The sequence below is a fragment of the Amyelois transitella genome, chromosome 10, assembly GCF_032362555.1.
Source record: "Amyelois transitella isolate CPQ chromosome 10, ilAmyTran1.1, whole genome shotgun sequence".
In the NCBI taxonomy this organism is placed as follows: domain Eukaryota; kingdom Metazoa; phylum Arthropoda; class Insecta; order Lepidoptera; family Pyralidae; genus Amyelois; species Amyelois transitella.
Window position 1 is genome coordinate 4,354,658 of NC_083513.1, and position 21,430 is coordinate 4,376,087.

A 21,430-nucleotide genomic window follows, 5' to 3' on the forward strand; every position below is an offset into this window, starting at 1 on the left:
AATCACCAGTGAAAATAATGTGAGAACTCAACCAATAGTACTTACCTGAGAACCAGTCTTATTGGATCTACCCCACAGTTCAATTCCACTACATTTTGGGTACCAATAGGTTGTTTGGTCCAACACGATAGTTCTTGTTAGAGTGGTTTCTAATCAGAGGGACATTGGAAGCCATGTGTAAAGGTCTGTTATGTTTAATTGAGTCTGTCGCCTTGTATTTTAAGGTCTGGACCATAATTCTAATACAAAGTCACTCCGGAATAGTTTTGTTGATAGTTCATTTAAACGTTGGTTGGAAACGTTGGCTCGTAAATAAACAATAGCACAGTTTAATTAAGTTCTTAGCACACCAATTTTAATAAAAATTTACATTGTCATCAGACAACCAACTAATAGGAATATATACCTACAAAAAAATATTGTAATTAAATTTTCCATAGGTAAGTGAATAAAATAAAATTTTGATAAATTCCTTAATTCGACCCCTGACTACTGAGCTCACGTGACAAAAGGCAATAACCCGTGTTTTTATTCAAATGGCAATCGTAATGACTTCTAAACATCGCTATCAAAAGATAAAAAGCACGCCCCTTTAATCTAGCTCTCGAAACAATACTGAGAGTCTCAAGGCAATAAAGAAACAGGAATAAAGATAAATTAGCGTATCTCTGGACGGATGGGGGTTGTTTGGTCCCGTAAGGAAAAAGTTGGGGCGTTCAACCCTTCCTTTATTTACTCGAACGCCCTCTGTCGCGAGTTTGATCGAGTTTTTATTTATCGGTATCCGCCATAACAGGGTTATATCGCGATAAATGTTTGATATCCGTACTTTATCTACTATCAAAGAATACTTGAAATATGTAGTAAGTTAATATTGTTTGCCTAAATATATTCATTAAAAAAAGAAACAATATGCCTATGGCAGACATCCTTTTAGAAAATAATAAAAGTACATTGATGAAATGATGTAGATAATCACTTCATTCAAGTGGGTTCCCATAGAAGCATCACATCATCGGGATCGTGCAAGTGGTAAAAATGTAGTCTTCCCTACTTTTCTCCTTCTTCGGGAAAGAGGCGTTATTTTATGTGTACTTAGATAAACTTTGCATGTATAAAAGTACCAAATTAACAATGAAAACGCAGGTGCAGACGTGAGGATGTTCGATAAATACTAAATAGGCGCTGACATAAATTACTGGGACGCATGCGCAAAACGCACTGGCACTCAATTTAAAGTGCGATTTCAATTAAAACGCCTCCGTGGATTTATGAGATTTCTAATTTATGCACTTTTGCCGGCCGCTTATTGGACGGAGGTTAGTTGTATGGAATACAAATTGAAAAATAATTGTTAGTTTTTTTATATTTTATGTATTTCGCTGGTTGAGTCTATAAACATTGGTGAAGTTATTAATAGTACCTACTCGTACACAATCTTTATGTAGTCTCTGCCTATCCGTCCGGGAAAGAGGCGTATTTTATGTATGTACATATGTATGAACAACCTTTTTTAATAAGAAGGTATGTATTTTAAGAAAAGCACATACAAAGTGTTAAATTTTTTTCCAAACATTTGTCTCAAAAGTTTATCGTAGGTTGTATTTTTCACATTAATTGCATTGATCTTAAATAATATTTAAGATCACCAAAGCTAAAACCATCGTAGCCTACAGTTGAGAACGCAACACGGTACCTACTTATGTAAAGTAAAATCAACATACACAGAAGCCGCTTACCACGAAGAAACTGCTTCTTTAATTTAATAAAATCACATTATGTAAACTTGACCGCTAGCCAGCTCCATACAATTTACATCTGTTCCCTCTGGCTACGAAACAGCTATAATTTCTAACAGTTCAGATCAATCATGATAATTAAATAAGACTGTAATTAGGTAAGTAGCAGAGGATACCCCACGACTGAACAGGACAAGTAAAGCCGGTTTCACATGGCCACGCCTAAAGTAAATGTCAATCGGCCACTTTACTTGACAACGTAAATGCACGGTAATTTTGGAAATATGACAAGATTTACATCGACATATTGGTAGATAATAATTATTTTCCTCGACGACATAATTGCTTAAGTTTTACATAACTGAAGGTATATTATATTGCGATATAATATGAGTTGATTCTTCTGAACATATCACATTTAAGAAGTAAGTATAGGTACCTTGATAATGGCTTCCCGGATAGTTTTTAAATTAAAATTAGCGGTCAGAACACACGAAAATAATAATTGTTGGACAAGGACCTACATATATCTTAGTCACTGCACCATGAAAGTTGTCAAAAATATATATCTTTAGTGAACCCTGAGTTCTAAAATTAGCAGATGAGTATCTATAATCGGGAAAACTCCATAGGCGCTATATACTCTCAACAAAGTACTGATACTACAGACTTCAAAGATACTTGATTACTGCTGACACGAGCTAAAGGCATAAAATGCCTATGACAATACATAACTGCAGTAATGGCTGCACGTAATGCAATAATATGAAATAACAGACATTACGACTTCGTTCGATATAAATGCATTCTCAACGCTTCTGAAGTATCTCAGAAAATTGTTCATCTATTGGCGTCGTTATTGGCGTGTAATGGTCAATGTGTTTATTGGATTAGTTACACAAAGAGGTAGTAAGTATTCCAACAAGAGAGATAAGCAAATTATATTAGTTTGATAGCTCACAAATCTTCGTACGGCGAAAATCGTTGAAAATCAAAGCATACATTAACCAACTTTTTACAAGAAAACCTAGTTTAATTTAATGCCAACCACTTTTATAAGGCCATAAACTAATAAAGTTGGGAGCGAACAACCGATAGATAATGAACTTTTATTGGTCAGCTTTACAGCCGTCCCCCAGTGATTGTGATGGCAAAAGCTCAAGATAGCTTTTATATTATTTACGTAGCGATTCGAACTTCGCTATGAAAACTATGCAGTTTTGAGATGAAGTATACTTCCTTTTATTCGCTTACCTAAATATTATTTTGAACGCTTATCTATTTTTAACCTTACCTCATTATAACGTATTTAAGCTTGTTTTCTTTTCTGTGAGATTTAAAATTAAATTAAACCTTACAGCAAATTAAAATAAGGGAAGTAAGTATTTATTATTAAAAACCACTAGTTTCACTTCCTTCTTATGTCTATTATAAAATTTAATAAGACCTCGCCTCGTCGAGAACATTGTGACACTTCGTATGTTTTAACCTTTATACGAATAAATTTATACAAAGGCAAAAATAAATTTGTTGGAAATGATACATTGTGATCTGATAGGTAAGTAAATCCTTGATTTATTACCTAGCCATGCTTGCGATTCAATAGATGTTCGAGAGATAAAGTAAAGCTTTTGTATTGGAGTTCCTCAGTGTAAAGTTATACACAGGTCAGTACTTCCGAAATAGGTATGATATTAGCGCTGAGGCAGTGTTTTTTTTAATATTTAGATTTGAGTGCATTTGACCTTAATCTGCCTAAGATTTTTTAAATGTTTAGACATAACATTATATGCGCTGCAAATTATAAGCTTTCAAAGACATCATAAATCTAAAAATATATATTATATTAATATTTTTATAGTATAGTATTATTATACATACATACATACATACATAAAATCACGCCTCTTTCCCTCGTTTATCGTTTAGTATTATTATATTAGTAAGAATTCTTCTTTACAGCTACAGCTCAATTCTATAATAAAGCCATTCAGCTGAACATGACCTCAAGTCTTTGCGAGACTATTGGCTTTGTCTATCACATAACAGATTAAAACGCTAAGTATATGATGATGTTAGTAACCAAATAGCGAATTGACACAATATCCCTGTAGAGTTCCATTTAATTTATGCCTATAACGCCACCGTAAAGTAATTTAGCTGTCATCTCGATTACGATAAATTGTAAAGTGCAATAAACCATTAATTTTCCAGTCGAGTACACAGCCTCTTAGTTATCTATTTATTGGATTACATACAGCAATAACTACGAAACATTAACTGGACAATATCTGTAACACGTACGTCATAAAACAACCCTCCTATCAAGTTTACCCCTAAATTTCTACTCCAATTCGAAATTTACAATTTGTATTATATTGCTACTGTTATACGTTAATTGGAAATTATGTGTATGATAAATGAAACAAAATTTTGGTAAATAGGAAGGTACTTGTAAATAATAGTATTTCACGTTTCCATATAACTTACAAAGATATGTTTACGATTTAATATTTGTTAGCTCATCGCTTTAAAAGAAAACAGGCTATCGCATGTCTTCCTCGAGTTCAATGCAATGGCAAGCGTAAGGTGAAGATTTCTATTTATATAAAAACATTATAAAATAATATCACATAAACACCATAATCGGCTTTTTTAATGTAAATAGGCAAAACTGATGCCGCTACAAGAGAACATTCTCTTCAAACTTTCAAAGATTCCAGCGAGATGAAAAGGTATGAAAAACTATGATTGCCGATAAACGTGTTTTCTTTACATTCAAACTACCTATGCCACTAAAATGTATGTGATCTAATATAGACCATTTTCCACAAAAGACATAGCTTAAGCGAATACAAAAATAAACCGCTAGTCAGACTAAAACAATTGTCATACGACGATAAGTACCGAAATGTCTAAAGGAAAGACACGAGTCTTTCCCAAGAACGGGACACTGTAAAACAGTCGTGTTCAGGAAGGCAGGGCAGGTCGGGTGAAGCGATAGTATCGGCTGGCACGACTGTCCTGTGTATTGTGTGGGGATAGGGTCAGGGTGGAAAGAAATGCTCGAACATTTACTTGGCTACATGATTGTTAAAGAAAGTATGTAATGAGAAAAATAGTAATTGTCGAACGTACCGTGGCAACTCCATTGGACTTAGGTTATTTAAATTTTGGTATCTTTATAGATATTTGACAATTAAAACCGGCGTAAATATTAGTGTTTGGGTAGTACCTACAGGATTATGAACATGGATTTTTTTATAGATCATGACAGCAAATAAAGCTAGAAATAAGTAGGTACTCCATTCGGCAAAAAGGCTTAATCGTAAAACCTATTTCAGAAGTAATAAAGCTATGGTATTTTATAGATACTAAAACATATTAGTTCAAGAAAGAAGCTTTCTTCAATAACTGTGTAATATGATTGGTGAAACTTGGAAATCACTTCTTAAATAGGGATAAGTATTAAAGATGTGATTTTCAAGTTTAGCTAAGTAAGTCTCAACGCTGCAAAATCATAGTAAGTTCAAACAAAATGTCGTCCTAAATAAGAATGCAATAACTCAAGCGTGCAACTAAAAATTCTTCAAATAAAACAGAGCACAGCTGAGGCGAGGCTAGCCACCGAGACTGCACTGCTCATCGAGATTTCTAAAATTATAGAAGTGTCAGTCGGGAGTAAATAAACTAGCTTTTGCCCGCGCGACCAAGGGAACAGTTCAGTTTTCCAGGATGAAGTACACTTTATAATCTTTAAATTTGTTAAGTGCCTAGTGTCTGCAAATTTTTGAGAAAATTGATTTTATGGATTAAGCGTAAATGATTGCATTTATAATAGGTATAAGTAACATGGATTTACTCAAAAATTTAAATAATATCTTTCTTAAATAATAGAATTACCAATTGAAACTATATTTTACATAATTTTCAGTTAACATTATCTATTATATACTTGTTTCCTAGTTAACATTATTCTTTTGCCAAGACCTCACTATTCCTTTATAAGTCTATGCACATAAGAAAGATCTTTCATCTCGCGCAGCTGCCGGCTGCCGAGGAAACCGGGCGACTACATAATGATGTATGCCGGACCATGTACCAAACAACTCCTCTTATTGCGAACAGGTTCCTCGGCGAAATTGCAATATTTAATAACCAACCACCGCTGAATGTCAATTAATTTTAATAAAAATAAAACCACACTTTTAATCGATCATGAATTATTCAATTCATCTAATTAACTCCGTTCGAGATAACATTATAATAGACGCTATTATATGAAAATTATCTTGAGCTTTCTTGTTGCAAAAATAAGTAAGAATAACTCAGCCAATGGCCACCAATGTAACGCCATTTTGAACTGTCCGTATTACTGGTATTGGATTATTGAGTTATTGTCTCGTTAATAATGATTTATAACTGCAATTATTTACTGTAATAGTGCATATTTTTTGTTGTAGTTAGAAGAACGTTGGTATGTCTTCGTTAAGCCGCAAAGACGCTTTGCGGTGACCGAAATGGTGGCATTATCGAGGAATACTTCGCTTTTTGTTACAACATCTGCCACATATTTATCGGTGTTTTAATTGCGTGGAGACAATTTGATGTAAGGTTAATAGAAAATATATGAGCAGTTTTATATCAATGAAAAACGCCCGGTGAAATTGGCCTGAAATTCGTTTGTGAGAATTCCTATTTATTGTTGCTACCAACCGAAAAGCCGCTATTATTAGCGGTAACTAACATATAAATATTTGTATTATTTTATAATAATACATATCAGTCATCCATTAAAACTTGTAAAATACCGCTTGCAAAAAAAAAGCATAAAAACTTGATTAAGACCCGAAAATAAAAATTAGAATAAAATAAGTGAACAGATCAGGCAATACCTCAAAATGAAGACGTTCAAAAATTCGCCTCTCGCGATACGCCGCTACAGACCAACCAATAATTTTTCGTATCGGCTAAATAATTATCTGTTATCGAATTGGCAGACTCGGGTCGGAGACCGAAAAGATGGCCGACGCACTGGCAGCAAAACAATGAATTCCAAATAACTTTACACTTCGAAATTGACATTTGATTCCATGTTCAAAAATCTTGAACCATATTTGGCGGGATTAATAACGTACTTTAGACTGTTTGGTTTGCTAATGACACCAAAGAAGAATCACTGAATTTTAAACGAGGAATCCAGTTCGCACTGGCCTCTAAAAACACTTTGTTTCGTGTTGTCTACAAGGGTCGTGCATTCGTTTACAACCCTACACACGCCCAAGTGAATGTAATGGCCGATTTTGTGATTCACGATTGTTACGAATTTGTGTCTTTATTTGCATCAGTCCATAAATTATACCATTTTTCTTATTCATTCATTTATTCAAGAAGAGACAAGTTTTTGTGCAAACTGTACCCACACTGAATTTGGATATATGTTTGTTATCTACACAACTTATTTTATTGCTAATAGATATATTAAACTACTTAATTGAAAAGTAAAAAAAGAAGTTATGGATGAGCCGCGACTATACATAATTGGAATTGTCATCTTCCTAAATGGTGTTTTTCTGAAAGAACTCCATATGACCCTCGAGATATTGGTATAGGTAGAAGATAATAGTTTTGCGGTCACTATAATAGGGTACCGGACAACTTTTCAGATTGTGTTTAAAAATAATCTTTATTTATTTATATATCCATAAAAAATATTATTTTAAATAAATAAATCTTTTGGAGTATTTAAAAACGTCAAAAACGTAATTTATTTAAAATTGCCGCGAAAACAGCACTTTACGTCAATTCAGATCGCGTGACGTCATATGTTTGGAAAACAAACTACAAGTTATCAGTGCTTGGATAATTTAAGTATTTCTATCTCGCAGATCTAGAAACATGCAAAACCCATAAATATCTAACCTTTAAAATCATAGAAAAATAATATAAAACATATGTGAAAATAACTTTGTAAACAATGAAACTAGTTTTAGGTTATGTTTTCGTTTGTAATTTCTTCAATCATTTCTGTTGTTAAGATAAACAAAAAGAGGTTGAAATACTTACACAAACGTTTTCACATTGCTAAATTCAGCAAAATAAAAGTCGGTATTAGTGGCAATGGAACTGCTGACCATGAAAATATCAATCTTTTGGGTGATTTCTATTGTCGGTTTGTAACCTTGTTCCATGATAAAAGCTTGATAGGCGGCTTCAAGCACTTGCGACAACTTCTGTTATGAGTAAAGTCTTTCAATTCGTAACTAATTACAATTAAATATTTTTAGAAAAATGCAAATAAATCGCAGAATAACTCGAAATAACATACAAAGCAGTGGTGTTTACTTATCACTCATTACGTATGACGTCACGCACTGTGATTGGTGTTTGGGTTCTTACACTGCACAGATAAAAAATATTGGATTTTTGCAACTTTATTTATTGATTTAAAATTATAAATCATTGTTATTTCTTAAAAATCTTTATTAAGTGATGTTCTTGTATAACAAACTTTATTTTAAAAGACAACTTAGATTTTTTTTCGATTACTGTCCGGTACCCTATTATGACTATTTGATGGTATGTGGATAGTCTAGTATATACTATATTTTTTTAAATCTTATGGACAAGAAGACGGTTGCGAATGATCAAAGTACCGCGTGACTTGGCAAATTAAAACATTGCAAAACGGCTAAAGCGTTCTTAGAGGGCTTCAAAAATGGCGTCGCACTGAAGAGGCTTTTTCGCAACCGTCTCCGCGATAAATAATGTCTGCGGTGACTTTGATAAAAACTTACCTAGTCTCGTTTGGTGGGTCGCCGCGCACGCCCCGCTCCTCTCCGCGCCTCTCCCGGCTTTTTCTGCCCATTCCATGCGCCCGCGCAATCGCCAACTGGTCACTTCCATTTCAGACGTAACCCTAACTATTTACACCGCTACCACCTAAATAATAACTACTTATATTTATGGCAATTTGTTTAACTTCACCGACTATTTAAACTGCAGGAACACGATCACGTTTACACTAGTATACTTATGCGAGAGTATTGAAGGAGAGATGGCGCGGAAGGTTTCACAGTCCAACAGCGTATTAATTTAACTTACGACTCTTTACTTAGATTTAAGGGTACGAGACCGGGTCTCTTTGGTAGGCATATTAGATTTGTACAATACAGTTCAGACGCCCGCTGCCGAGCTGCGCACTACGTCGCACAATGTTACGCACTACGATACACCTACACTATCATACACGGAAGGGATTCCTACAAATTGCACTGGTTTCCGAACGCCTTTAACGACTGCGAATTAAAATATTCAAAAAAACAACAATAAACAAAACCCGAAACACAAAATAATACGACCCGTTTCTAGTCTAGCATGTAACAGTTTATTGTTCGTTCAATTGGAAAACAATTTTCTAGTAAATAATAATTAATATAAAAATAATCACAACAACCGAACAACACTTAATAACGAAAAATAATTACAAACAATATACAGAACACAAAACTAAGGACTGTTCGGCGGACTGCGATCGTATCACTGGGCTAGCGCGAGGCCTGGCGGCCTGGGGCCTAAGGCCTGAGGCCTTAGTGTTCAGGATGGCCCTGCGCAGCCACTGCGGCCGCTGCCGCCGCCGCTGCTTTCTGCGCTTGCGCCTGCTTCTCTTGCTCGTTTAACTCTTTGATGGCTTGTATTTCTTTCTTTAACTTCATCCGTCTATTCTGGAACCAAATTTTGATTTGTCGCTCCGTGAGACATAACGCATGCGCCATTTCAATGCGTCTCCTCCGCGTGAGGTAGTGATTCGTGTGGAACTCTTTCTCTAACTCTAGCGTTTGATATCTAGTGTACGTTTGCCTTCCTCGTCTTCTTAGGCCGTTCGCTCCTGAAACAAGAGAGAAAAAATCATTTTAGACATGTGCAAAGTTCAATGATCTCCAGGGCAGATACTCTCGTTCCAAGTGGCCACTTTTGTGGCCGGTTGTGGCATCAGGGCTTTAAGCGTTTGAATGTTGAATGGGATTGGTTGTCTCACGGCTAAGTCCAAATGACGTTACAATTGGCGATCACGACAGCTTCATTTCGTTCAAATGTCAATAATGATCTGTGTTTGGGAAGAAGCATCCTTTGGATTGAACCAACCGCTTAATATAGTTATCTTGATCAAAAAACATGAGCAAGCATTTTTTGGTATCTAGTTGATTTGTTGAATCATTATTTTAAAGTTAATTAGTATTTTAAATAACCAAATGTTCATCAATCATATGTTCTTAAAAATATCACATGAAAAATATACATAAATACATACATATATCACGTCTATATCACTTGCGGGGTAGATAGAATCAGTAGTCTTAAAAAGACTGATAGGTATTCAGCTATATAACTTAATGATAGAATTGAGAAATATGGTTCGAACAAAGTGCGAGAAAACAAAATGTCCAATATTTTCATATCAATGGCATGAATGACTACCAAGTAGGAATTTCGCATTATATATATATCAAGAAATTTACTTTGCTTTTGGTACCTATATACCATCAAAAAATTGAGAATAAATTGCACAGAGCTGTAGCTGAATGCTTTTGAATTGGGTACCAGGAATTCGATTCCCGTCTCGATAACTGAAGGCCAATAGCCGGCTCGCGAAAATTCGAGCGGTTGTAGGGTTGTCTTACTTCATCTTTATAATTTTCATATGAAAGAAATTAATTATACATTCTTTATCCTTATTTCCTAAAGCGATAAAAAAGAGGTGGATGACAATTATAAATTAAGTGATCTGAATTTTGACGAATGGTAAGACTAACTTAATGTTCAATTACTTTTGTAGAATCAAACAGCAACTACCTAGCTTTAAAAATTCTATAAATCCAATACAGAGTCTTTAATAAACACTGATATTAAAATCATTCCTGTTTCTACAAAGGTTACAAATATAGAAAATAAGAACATTTATAATAAGTTCAAAACATAGCGCTTCACCGGACTATCACTTCATCACACACGAACAAAACCTGAATATATTTAAATCTAGATGCAATAAATTCACACAATACATTTTCATAAAATATGGTCGGCAAAAGAATCGGGAGCCCTCAACCCTACAGTGCAGTTATGCTTGCCTTGCATGCCGCGGTCGCGTGTACTTTAATATAAGATTTTGAACGCATGCTGGGAGTATTTCTCTTTTTTTACCAGCCTTTCTCGATAAGTGGACGAATTTAAATCTTAATTGCAAATTAACTTGTGAACCTTTTTTAACGGTAGCTCCGGTGGTAAATGGTTATGTAGAGATTTTGATACCTACAGAGCGAACTTGTTCAATCATACCTAGATTTACTTAGGATTAATTAAATGTTAGGTTCTGGCCAAAAAGGGTTCCGGATATACATAGAGAATTATACTGGTTTGCGAAAGTCTAATCCAAACAATCTGAGAGGTGAAATTATAATATTTTTTCAGAACAAATGAAGCGAGTGAGATCTTAAAATCAACTATAAAGGGCCGATATCATATTTTACACGTGACGAGACATCTCTAGAAACAATTTTAATAAAATAAAGATTCGTATATTTACCTAGATACTTAAGTATGTAATACTTAGTATTCGAAAATGGCAATACTACTTATTTATCTATTTTTTGAGGATCTAATCAATTTAACAAAATATAAGACATTTATAAATATTAACTGGGACTTTTAGTTAAGGATATTAATTTATTCGACGTAGATACTCATGAATTATAAAAAGAGAATATTGGAGTAGTACCTAAGCTATTATAGAAAGATTATTCTAATATTAAATATATATAATAATGTAAATGCTACTAAAAACATAGCTTTTGATAATGAGTTGAACTGTTTCGCCTTCTGACATAAACACATTGCCCCGCATTATCGTATGAAAATAAAGCAAGAATGAAACCAGCTCTGAACATAATGGCTTAATCTCAAGTGTTGAGAATCAAGGATTTTGTTTATCCTCTCCCTCTAATCAATATGAGATTAAGTAAGTACATTATTAATTGAAACCGTGAGAAAGAAAATTTATATTATATATTAACGAAATTGTACTCACAGACTTTTAATTTAGGTAATTTTGTTGAATCATTCTAAACCATACTTTCTTTGGCAAAGAAGAATTTGCAATTTTTTTACTTATTTCGAATATTTTGAAACTTTGTAGATATTGATGTTGAAAAACAAATAGCACTACACTTAAAAAAATCATATATAGCTGGGAGATTCCAACGATTATAACATGATTTAAAAAAAAAACATATTTACACACGTAAATGCCTAACTGCAAGCGACCATAATCACGAACCTGAAAACGTTGCTTTCTTTTGTTATTTAAGCACCCTCACAGCAAAAGTTAAGTGCAACCTTTTTAATTATTAACAAAAATTCTTCGAGCCGGAGTAGTGGTTAATTGAGTGACGCTAATTACTTAAGCCCGTAAAAGCCTTCCGAGGGTACCACGTAAATTTTAGGGGACCTTTCCTTTTTCTATACGCCCTTTATATATCTACAACGATTTATGTTCAATGTAGTCTTAAGCAATCCGTATCGTGGTTTTAACAACTAACAAGTCACCGTTTTGTATTCTATCAGAGACAGATCACGAACCAATTAATATCACAGTCGATATTTCAAGTTAACAAACTGACATTCCGTTTGCAAATCTGGTAAATAACACAGAAATAGCTGTGATCTAGTAAACACAAATTTCAATGCGACAGTTACGTAATTATGTATACGGAAATTCAGGGCAAAAACTCACATATGTAACAACTAATTAGACAGACTCTGCAGTGTCAATTTGCACCTTGTAAATTCACCTCAAAATCCGGAGTGCGCTGTAAAAGCAATAAACATGACACAAATGGCTTCATTAAGGTTGTGGGCGGGACTGTGCTCTAGCAAAAAAGTCGTGTAGTGGCGAAGGGCAGCCCTTAATAGGTAAATAATGACGTCAAATGTTTCCTCCACGCACAAATCTGAAAATGTCATCTGCGTAGACGCATTATAAGATCCGGAACGAGGGCGTGTGGTATTTCCTTTCACATCTGATAACTCAGATTTCAAATAAAAAATGTTTGTGTATTTCTCCTTCGTGATTTAAGGGCCTATTCAAGAAGGCGCCTACAGCAAACTTTAACAAAAATTTAAGTTGTTCCTCGCGTTATACTCACAAAAATTACCTTAATTATATGGAACATTACCTTGAAGCGAAAAGTTGTTTAAGTATAAAACTCGCAAAATCACTACAGTAATTCGAAGCTCAAACTTGTGATCAAATAAAAAAGAGCGGTTCCAATGAAATTGGTCCAAGTCTCGAAGATGCGACACAAGTGTCGCCAACCCGTTTTGCAACACATGCTGCAAACAAAAGAAACTTGCCGGTGCCCCTCGCGGGCGACAAAAGGATTGTACAAGTTATACTCGTAAAGAATTTTGGACTAAGATCTATAGCCCATAACTCTATAGCACTTGCGGGGGACATTGGCAACAACTGTTTGCTTCCACGTTTTAATTGTTACTAATTCGTTAACTTTTCGCGTGATTTACAACTGTTGTTTTAGTATCGGTTTTAACTTTTTTGAACACATGGCGGAGGGAAACGTGCGCGGAAGTGTCTATTGACATTTTGTGGGAGCAGAAGAGTGTTTTTTATGCGGTCTTTGACTTGATTGATGAGTTGTTCCTATACCTATAGGAACTCGGTAATTGTCTTAGCATATTTCAAAGAAGGGTCGACATTAAAACGGATCACGTCGACTAGCAAGCCCACGCGCACAATTTTCTTCGATAAAATTATGTAAAATAGATATTTGCGACGCGGCTTTAATGAGAGGAATTAAGATAGTGTTCATAACGTGTTCTGCTAGGCAATAAATGCGTCTAGGTTCAGTCCAGACAGAGACACGGCAGTTAAAGCGGTTAACCTGTAGTAGCAGCTATAATAAATTTTTAACCGTGGTAGTACTACTGTTTATAATCTTTCAAAACTAAATAGAAATTACTACGAAACATATTTAAAAAAATTTTTAGCTTTATGTTGGAAAATTTCTGTAAAAAACCTATATAAAACCGCCGCCATTTACATACCAATTATATTAAAATGCAGTTACCGCTTATACCTACGGTAATAGCTACACGACTTTATAATGTAAAACAAAAATTATCATCTCATTTCACTGCTATTGGCTTATAATAATAAGCGGTCAAGAATCTCCCTTATTGCAAATTCGCGACCAACCCGCTCCGTGCATAATAACTAAGATTGGTAGCCGGAATCGAAAATTACGAAATTGGCACTAAACATTGCGGCAGGCGAGAGACCCCGCGGATTTTGTGTATATGCGGGCCAGTAATGTATATTATACAGTATGATACGAACGTACAGATTGAAGGTGCGGAGGAGCGACCTGGGTGGTCCTCGGAATCAACCTTTCCGATTATAAAGTATATAACTGGCTATGTGGCGCGTCCCTTACTCATATCTACACAGTCAGTTACAAAATAAAAGCCCACTTGAATTACGGTATCAATACTCGCTGTAATTAAACTTGGGATTGTACAGTCAGCACGGGTAATTTATTTAGATTTATTGGGTTTAAGTTTCTGTATGTTACCATTTTAAAATTTTTTGCGACAAATATACTTGGTTTTTACATCCATATATATTTTTCTCTATTTTTGCTTTTAAACAACGCAAAACTAGATTTGGTAAGCTTAAGCGTTTCAATATATTGGGGAGTTAAATGCTTCAAGATGAGATTTTTGATTACAATGGGTACCTAACCGTTAATTGAACTCTGTAAAAATGAAATGGGAAATTCCAAAATCTTAAGAAAATCACTAGGTACATCATAACAATGGGGTTCAATAGTTCTTATATGCCTTTCCTTAACCGGCATTTCACAACAAAATAAATTTCCAACTTAACCCCAGCAACTCAAGTATAATCCTGGTAATTTTAATAGACTTTCCAGCGTCGCCGCTTTTCCGCCGTTGGCGTACCAATCAGTCGCTAGATGTGTATCGACTTAAGAAGTTGCTTGTTATCTCAAAACAGAATATGAATAATACATTAGTGGCCTGTACACTCGCGCACTCTTAAATTGGCCAGGCTTAATTGACTCAAAGGATGAAAATGAAACAAGAGCCAATACGGCGTTCTTCGGCCACTTTTTATGCTATCTATACCTGTCGGACCGCATAACGGATTCAATTTAAATCGGTCATGTGAGATTGCGTATAAGGGTGGTACGGTCGGGAAAAGGCGATTTGGAAAAGGACCGATACGAAGATTTTTTTTAAAGTGTATTAGTTAGTTAAATAAAAGCTTGTAGAAAAACATAACGATGGCTTTAAATTTATAATCATATCGGTTTGTACTCTGATGAGGCTGATACATAAAATCCAACCACTTTTCCGAAGGTGATATCAGTGAATTAATTTATTTATTTATTTTTAGCCAAAATATTCTGAAAGCATATTTAGTCAGGTTATCATGATTTTAAGTAATTTTTTTATAGAACAGCGCGTAGTTTTCTTTTTCTTATGGTGCAATAAAACATTTATCTATACATACATAAAATCACGCCTCTTTCCCGGAGGGGTAGGCAGAGACTACCTCTATCCACTTGCCACGATCTCTGCATATTTCCTTCGCTTCATCCACATTCATAACTCTCTTCATGCAAGCTCGACGGTTTCGGATACTTTTGACCTGACCCTTTTCCAGGACGTCCCTAATTTGAATTTCCTTAAAACGTTTATCTATCTATCTAGATATCTAGTTTCAATTATGATTAATTGATGAAACTTATATTAAATAATTTAGAAATGGATATAACAGTTTTTGACGGTAGTTTTCAAATTAAAATTAAATTAGGTAAGTCTTTTTAGTTAAATATGCGTCACTTTTTATTGTCTGCTTTAATAACAAGTTATTTACCTAGTGTCAATATCGACGCGTCGTGGTAATTAAGAAAAATATCCCAAAAAGTTCGTAAAACATGAAATATTGTTCTATTTTATTGATGTTGCGAAAAATTGATTCGTTAATAATTAAATCTCCATTGGTTATTTAAGCAAATTATTACTGTAAAACCTTATGAATTCCGTCTTACCCGGGATAGTTATTAAAGTAATTTTCGGGCATTACGTCCATAACACGAAAACCGGCACGGGATCTCCTTACGAGGAAAATTATTCTTCACCAAATTAGCATGGACATTTTTTTGAGGTTTGGTTATAGCATTAATTCAATTTAAGTTTCTAAATGTAAATCTCGAAATAATAGCATAGGTATGTATAAATACAATAAGGCATTTGACGAAATTGAATTTTATACGTGCCAACGATTAAAAGCAAAATCGGCGAATTTCATCTCAACTATCTCATATAGGTTTCAAATCTGCTCATAAAATAAATGCTTTATTGTATATTGTGGAGAAAATACTCCTTTCTTTGTAGGAGTAATTAAAGGACAAAGTTAATGCGAAAAATGCTGATTTAAAAATTGAACCTCCCTTTGCAATATAAAAACTCTTTGAGATCAATTTTCTATATATTGGTCCGATATTAGACCATATATCAGGGCTGAGCGTAATAAAAATTGGACATCCCTCGTGGATTAGGACAAACCCTGACGAATGTGACATGAGAAAGCCTGAGACTATTCCTTTTCAAAGGGGACGTGATCCGAAGTTATTTAAAAATCAATTTTAGGCACCACTTAAAATGTCTAACACTCCATGTGATTTAAAGACAGACGTATATGATGTTCCCAACGGGCGCGACATCCATTACTATGATGAATATCAGATGCTGCTCAGAATAACGACTCAATAAATCAATAATAGACTGATATTAAATTGGTGGTCATACAGCGTGTAATTCGCACAATACTCCAATGACGCTGTTCAATTTAAGGGGCAGTGTACTATCCAAAAATATACAAATCCATTCACGCAAATAATTTTAACACAAAGCAAGCCGCTGAAATCATGCTAACAAGATGCAGCTGTTGCGATCTCTCAAGCGCCCATTTTGAAAAACTCGCTGGAGTTTTCGAAAATAGAATATAAAATGTGTCACTCCTTCCCCGATAAATCACATGTGATTAATGTGTACCTTAGTTAGGAACGGAACGTACAGCGTGACGGGCAAGTCCCTCATTGGGTGGCGTGGTCGCCATATTGCTCGGAGCTTGTAGCTGTCAAACTTTGAAATATGGATGCTTGCTTTCTCTAGCGCGCCTTGTCTTAAAATACCCAACTAAATTAAGAAGACTGCGACGTGAATCGCAAAAGGTTGATACCACACATGAACATAAAACATTATCTTTTGTGTTTAAGAATGAAAAAATGGTCAACTATAGATTTCACGGTAGTTTTTGAGAGATTGACTTTTTGTTCTGAATGTGTAAAATAAAACTTTTTTGACTACCAAGAAATATAACCTTGATTTATGTTGTGACATTTTAAGCCAAAACATATCTTTTATTGCACTTAATCTTTAATTTATTAGAATTATAAATATTCGATTTGACATAGTACATTTTTAAATCAGAAAATTCTTCGGGTTAGAATATAATCAATAATACATGGATTAATTGACTACGTATACGATTTTTAAAGATACATGAACATAACCATCAAAATGAACTATAGTATATTCATGTAGAAAATGGTTAAGAAAAACAAGTATACTTGTTGAGCTAAGCTAAGCTGTAAATTATCTGCAGGTTTCAATTTTTCACTTTACTTAATATGTGCACGTAGGTTCATTCAATTGTAAGAATACATGAAGCAAATATGATTATAGTACTCGCACTAGGAGGGGCAATGCAACTGCCTACGCTTTGCAATCACACAGCACATTCAGATTATCAAAATGATAGGGTTGGAAATATCATCATTGCACGATTACGCGTCATGAAGTGTTCCATAGTTTCAACTTCCAATTTGCGATTTAACTTACATTCAAGCTAATTATACTTCTACGATGCCAATCTTCGTGGATACCATATTATCAGTTAAATGTAGTAGCAAAATGATTTCATTCTGCTGGATTTATGGCCAAAGATATTTATGTAGTCGATTTTCAGCGCCTCTTTATTTTTGTTTAAGTTCTTATGAAGCTCCAATTTATTACATACCTACTGTAATTTATAACATAGGAACTTTTGGTACAAAGTAGTTAATAATTTTCATACATACATATAATCACGTCAATATCCCTTGCAGGGTAGACAGAGCCAACGGTCTTGAAATGCCACGTTCAGCTGTTTGGTTTAATGATAGAATTGAGATTCAAATAGGTAGTGACAGGTTGGTAGCCCATCGCCTAAAAGAAGATTGTCATTTATGTATTAATAAAGTTATTTTCTCACATGAGACCTATTAACCTCCAGGAATAATAAAATTTGCATTTAGGACAAACTTACAGACAGTGATTATAAAAAAAACATATAAACAATTTTCGATCCGACTGTACGACTCCGATGAACGCAATAAAGTACCGAGTGGGTATAAAATCGCGGAGTCGTTATATTTGCGGGTTTATTAAATTGATTGCCTATTGAAACTATCCATTACGCACAGCAAAGCAACTGTTGACACAAGCCCATTATAGCAGCGCAATTGAACGCTTTTTGTTTGATTTTTCAGTTCTCATATCGTCTATTATGCCAATGACTTTGAATTGAAATATGTATAAAATTATGCTTAGCATTCTCGGAACAGTAAAGCTTATATACTTTAAAGTTAAAAATAAGGAAACAAATACTATAAATAATTCTCCAGGTCCTTCAAGAATTGAGTAAAGAATTTCGTGTCATCTAAACAAAAATCTTAACCTCACAAATTCTAGCCTTATATCCTAAAGTAATTTGAAAATTGTGTAAAAGTTGTGAACATATCCATACGTACACGTCTTAACAAAACAACAAAACTTAAGTTTTAAACTCTCAAACAAGATAAATAAGTAAAACACAAACAAACACAATGATTTATCTGCGCTATAGCTGCCTCCAAATCCGCACATTTGAAATTTCCAAACTTAAATCCACGCTCGAGTAATGCTCGGCAATTCTTAGCAGAAAGACGAAACAAAGTCACCTGCAACGGAGTTGGTATTCAGAGCCTCCGTATCCAAGTTGGGCGTAGCTAAGTTAGGGTTAAGTAAAGAAACCGCAGCGCCGCGCCGTCTGAAGACTGACTTAAATCTCTAACTTAGGGCTTGGATACAACGATGGGAAATAATATTTAGCAATACGTTTTTATTTAAAATTGAAAAAGTTTAATTGGGAGGGAAAAAATAGTAAAGTTGGGGGAATGTATCTTTTGGAAGCTTGGCAGTAAGTATAAGATACAGTTGTACGACAAGAGTTTATTGTGATTTGTTACTTATAATTACTGGCTTTATTTTCTAATTAGGTACACAAGAGATGCGAAAATACACATTTTGGAGTTAGTTTGCAATAAAACGTCTGTATTTTTAATGTCAAAACTTGTGTCAATCGCTTAGATGCAAATTGTGGAAGCTTTAGCAGCCATTTCAAATAAATATCCTAGAATCTTCAGCCAGCGCTTTATATTAAGACTCTGCTCTTCATTCGCTGTATCTAAATGGATGCACAGGGAAAATGAACCGTGGATAAATAATCTCTTTTAAATACAAAACATAAAAATCATAACACTCCATAACCTATTGATAGATTATAAATTGGCATACAAATGTTATATTTTTATAGAATTTAAATTTCCGCTTTTAAATATATTGATTATGCCTCCTCTATACTCTACTATATGGTATGTTACTTCACACTCATAAAATCTTAGGCATAACAATGATTTTATTATTTTGTGTGATCCTGACGTAAACTTTATTTGGCTTTATTCTCTCTGAGAAGTAACCAAGTTCTTTAATTCAAACTGATATTTAACAATATAAATATATGACGTTTACACAATACCTACTCATCTACAGAGCAGTAAGCAGTATTACAATAAACAATAAGTCCAATCTCAGCACTAATAAACCTCACATGCTCAATATTTCCCCAACCCCGTATAATCTTTCCTCAACCGAGATAAATAAGACAAACAATAAATCATACACGCCCATTTATCCAGCTACAAAACAAGGGAGGTTGAAATTACGACAAATCATGCATTAAACATGGCGAATAAATGTTTTCTTATCACGTACCTATCCCGTTTTGATATTAGTTTTTCTTTATCTTTATTGACACAGGTTTCAAGAGGGAACGTTTATGTATCGTCACTTGGTACATTTATTTTAGATGTACTCATATCGTGTTTATCATGATATTTATATGGTATCGTTATGTTTAACACTGAACTTTTCATTATTTTTAATAATGTAGTTAACTTTGTCGAACTCTTATTACTTTTAATTGCATCTACCTTCTATCAATACCTTTAAATTGTCTTTTCTTAGATAAAGTACAAAATATATAGGAATGATGCTTGTGAAACATTTCCGAGATAAAATTAATGAAAAATACTCCCTCTGAATAATACCTGTCTGTGAAAACATTTCTAAAATATTAAAAAATGTCTAAGTCAACAGATATTACCTAAATTATGAGCTGCGTCATAAACAAAATAATTTATTAATTTGAAAAAAATTAAATAAATATTCCGCACAGTACTTTTATATTGCTCCTTTTTGTTAAGAGGTAATAAAGCCGCGAATCAAAAGTTGCCGATAAATCACAAAATGGCGTCCGCTGGCTCGTGTTTGCTCTCTCGCCCACATAATCCGTTCATACGGCTTTAAATCCATCCAGCGGCGTCGCTGTATGCACTAAATCATCATAAGAGAATCCCGTATGTGTACTACATACAAACTGCAGATATTGCCTGTTCGCTTTGGCAACATCGCTTTTAGTTAGCGCTAAGTCTGCTTTCATGTCATAATCGATAACGTTTTAATCGTTATTTGTGATGGATTGTGTTGTTATAAGAGTAAGCCATTGTTATTTTATTCATAGAACGTTTTACTTAATAGAAGTAGTATGAATCACATTGTCAAGTGGATTTAGTATAAGGCAAATAACTGATAAATGTGCCAAAAACATCTTACTTTGCCTTACGTCAGCAAACCTAGAACATAAATGTAATCGACCATTCGCTATAGTTAGAGAAAGATTAGTTTTCAGTTGTACATTCATCGGAATTAAATAATTTTACTTGAACTAATAAACAAAACAACAAAATACAAAACACGATCTGATAAAAAACATTGTTTCCCAATGCCGCTGAAACGGCTGGATTTATTGGATACTTTTTATTAGATTTTCCCGCGGCTCACCAGTTACTGAAAAAGTTTGCATCGTAATGCAATCGCGTAGCATTAGTTTCGCCGTTTATCAGCGCTTTCCCGCCGCTGCAAAGCTTTGAGGGATTAATCTGGCGGTGCCGAGTAGAATGGAATTGCAACTTTACAGATAAGAGAAATTGTATTTTGCTTATTCTCTTAGATGCAGATACCCAGAGAGGGGCAATTAGGGATGAAATATTTAGTCTGATTTGTTAATGTAACATTCGTTTGGGTATCTGACTTTTAGTCATAAAGTAAAAGCCATACGTGAGGATGGTAATTAAAAAAGAAGTGAGGATATGACGAAGCAAAGCACGATG

At 34.3% G+C, this 21,430-nt stretch overlaps 1 protein-coding gene across 1 annotated transcript in view; it reads right to left on the reverse strand.

The window, feature by feature from the left end:
* Nucleotides 1-21,430, reverse strand: part of LOC106137617 (homeotic protein ultrabithorax) — a 127,385-nt gene that overhangs the window by 19,470 nt on the left and 86,485 nt on the right. Inside the window, exon 2 of the mRNA XM_060946195.1 lies at nt 8,537-9,627. Coding sequence (XP_060802178.1) covers nt 9,329-9,627 — 299 coding nt within the window. The 3' untranslated portion in view covers nt 8,537-9,328. The remainder of the gene's footprint in view (nt 1-8,536; nt 9,628-21,430) is intronic.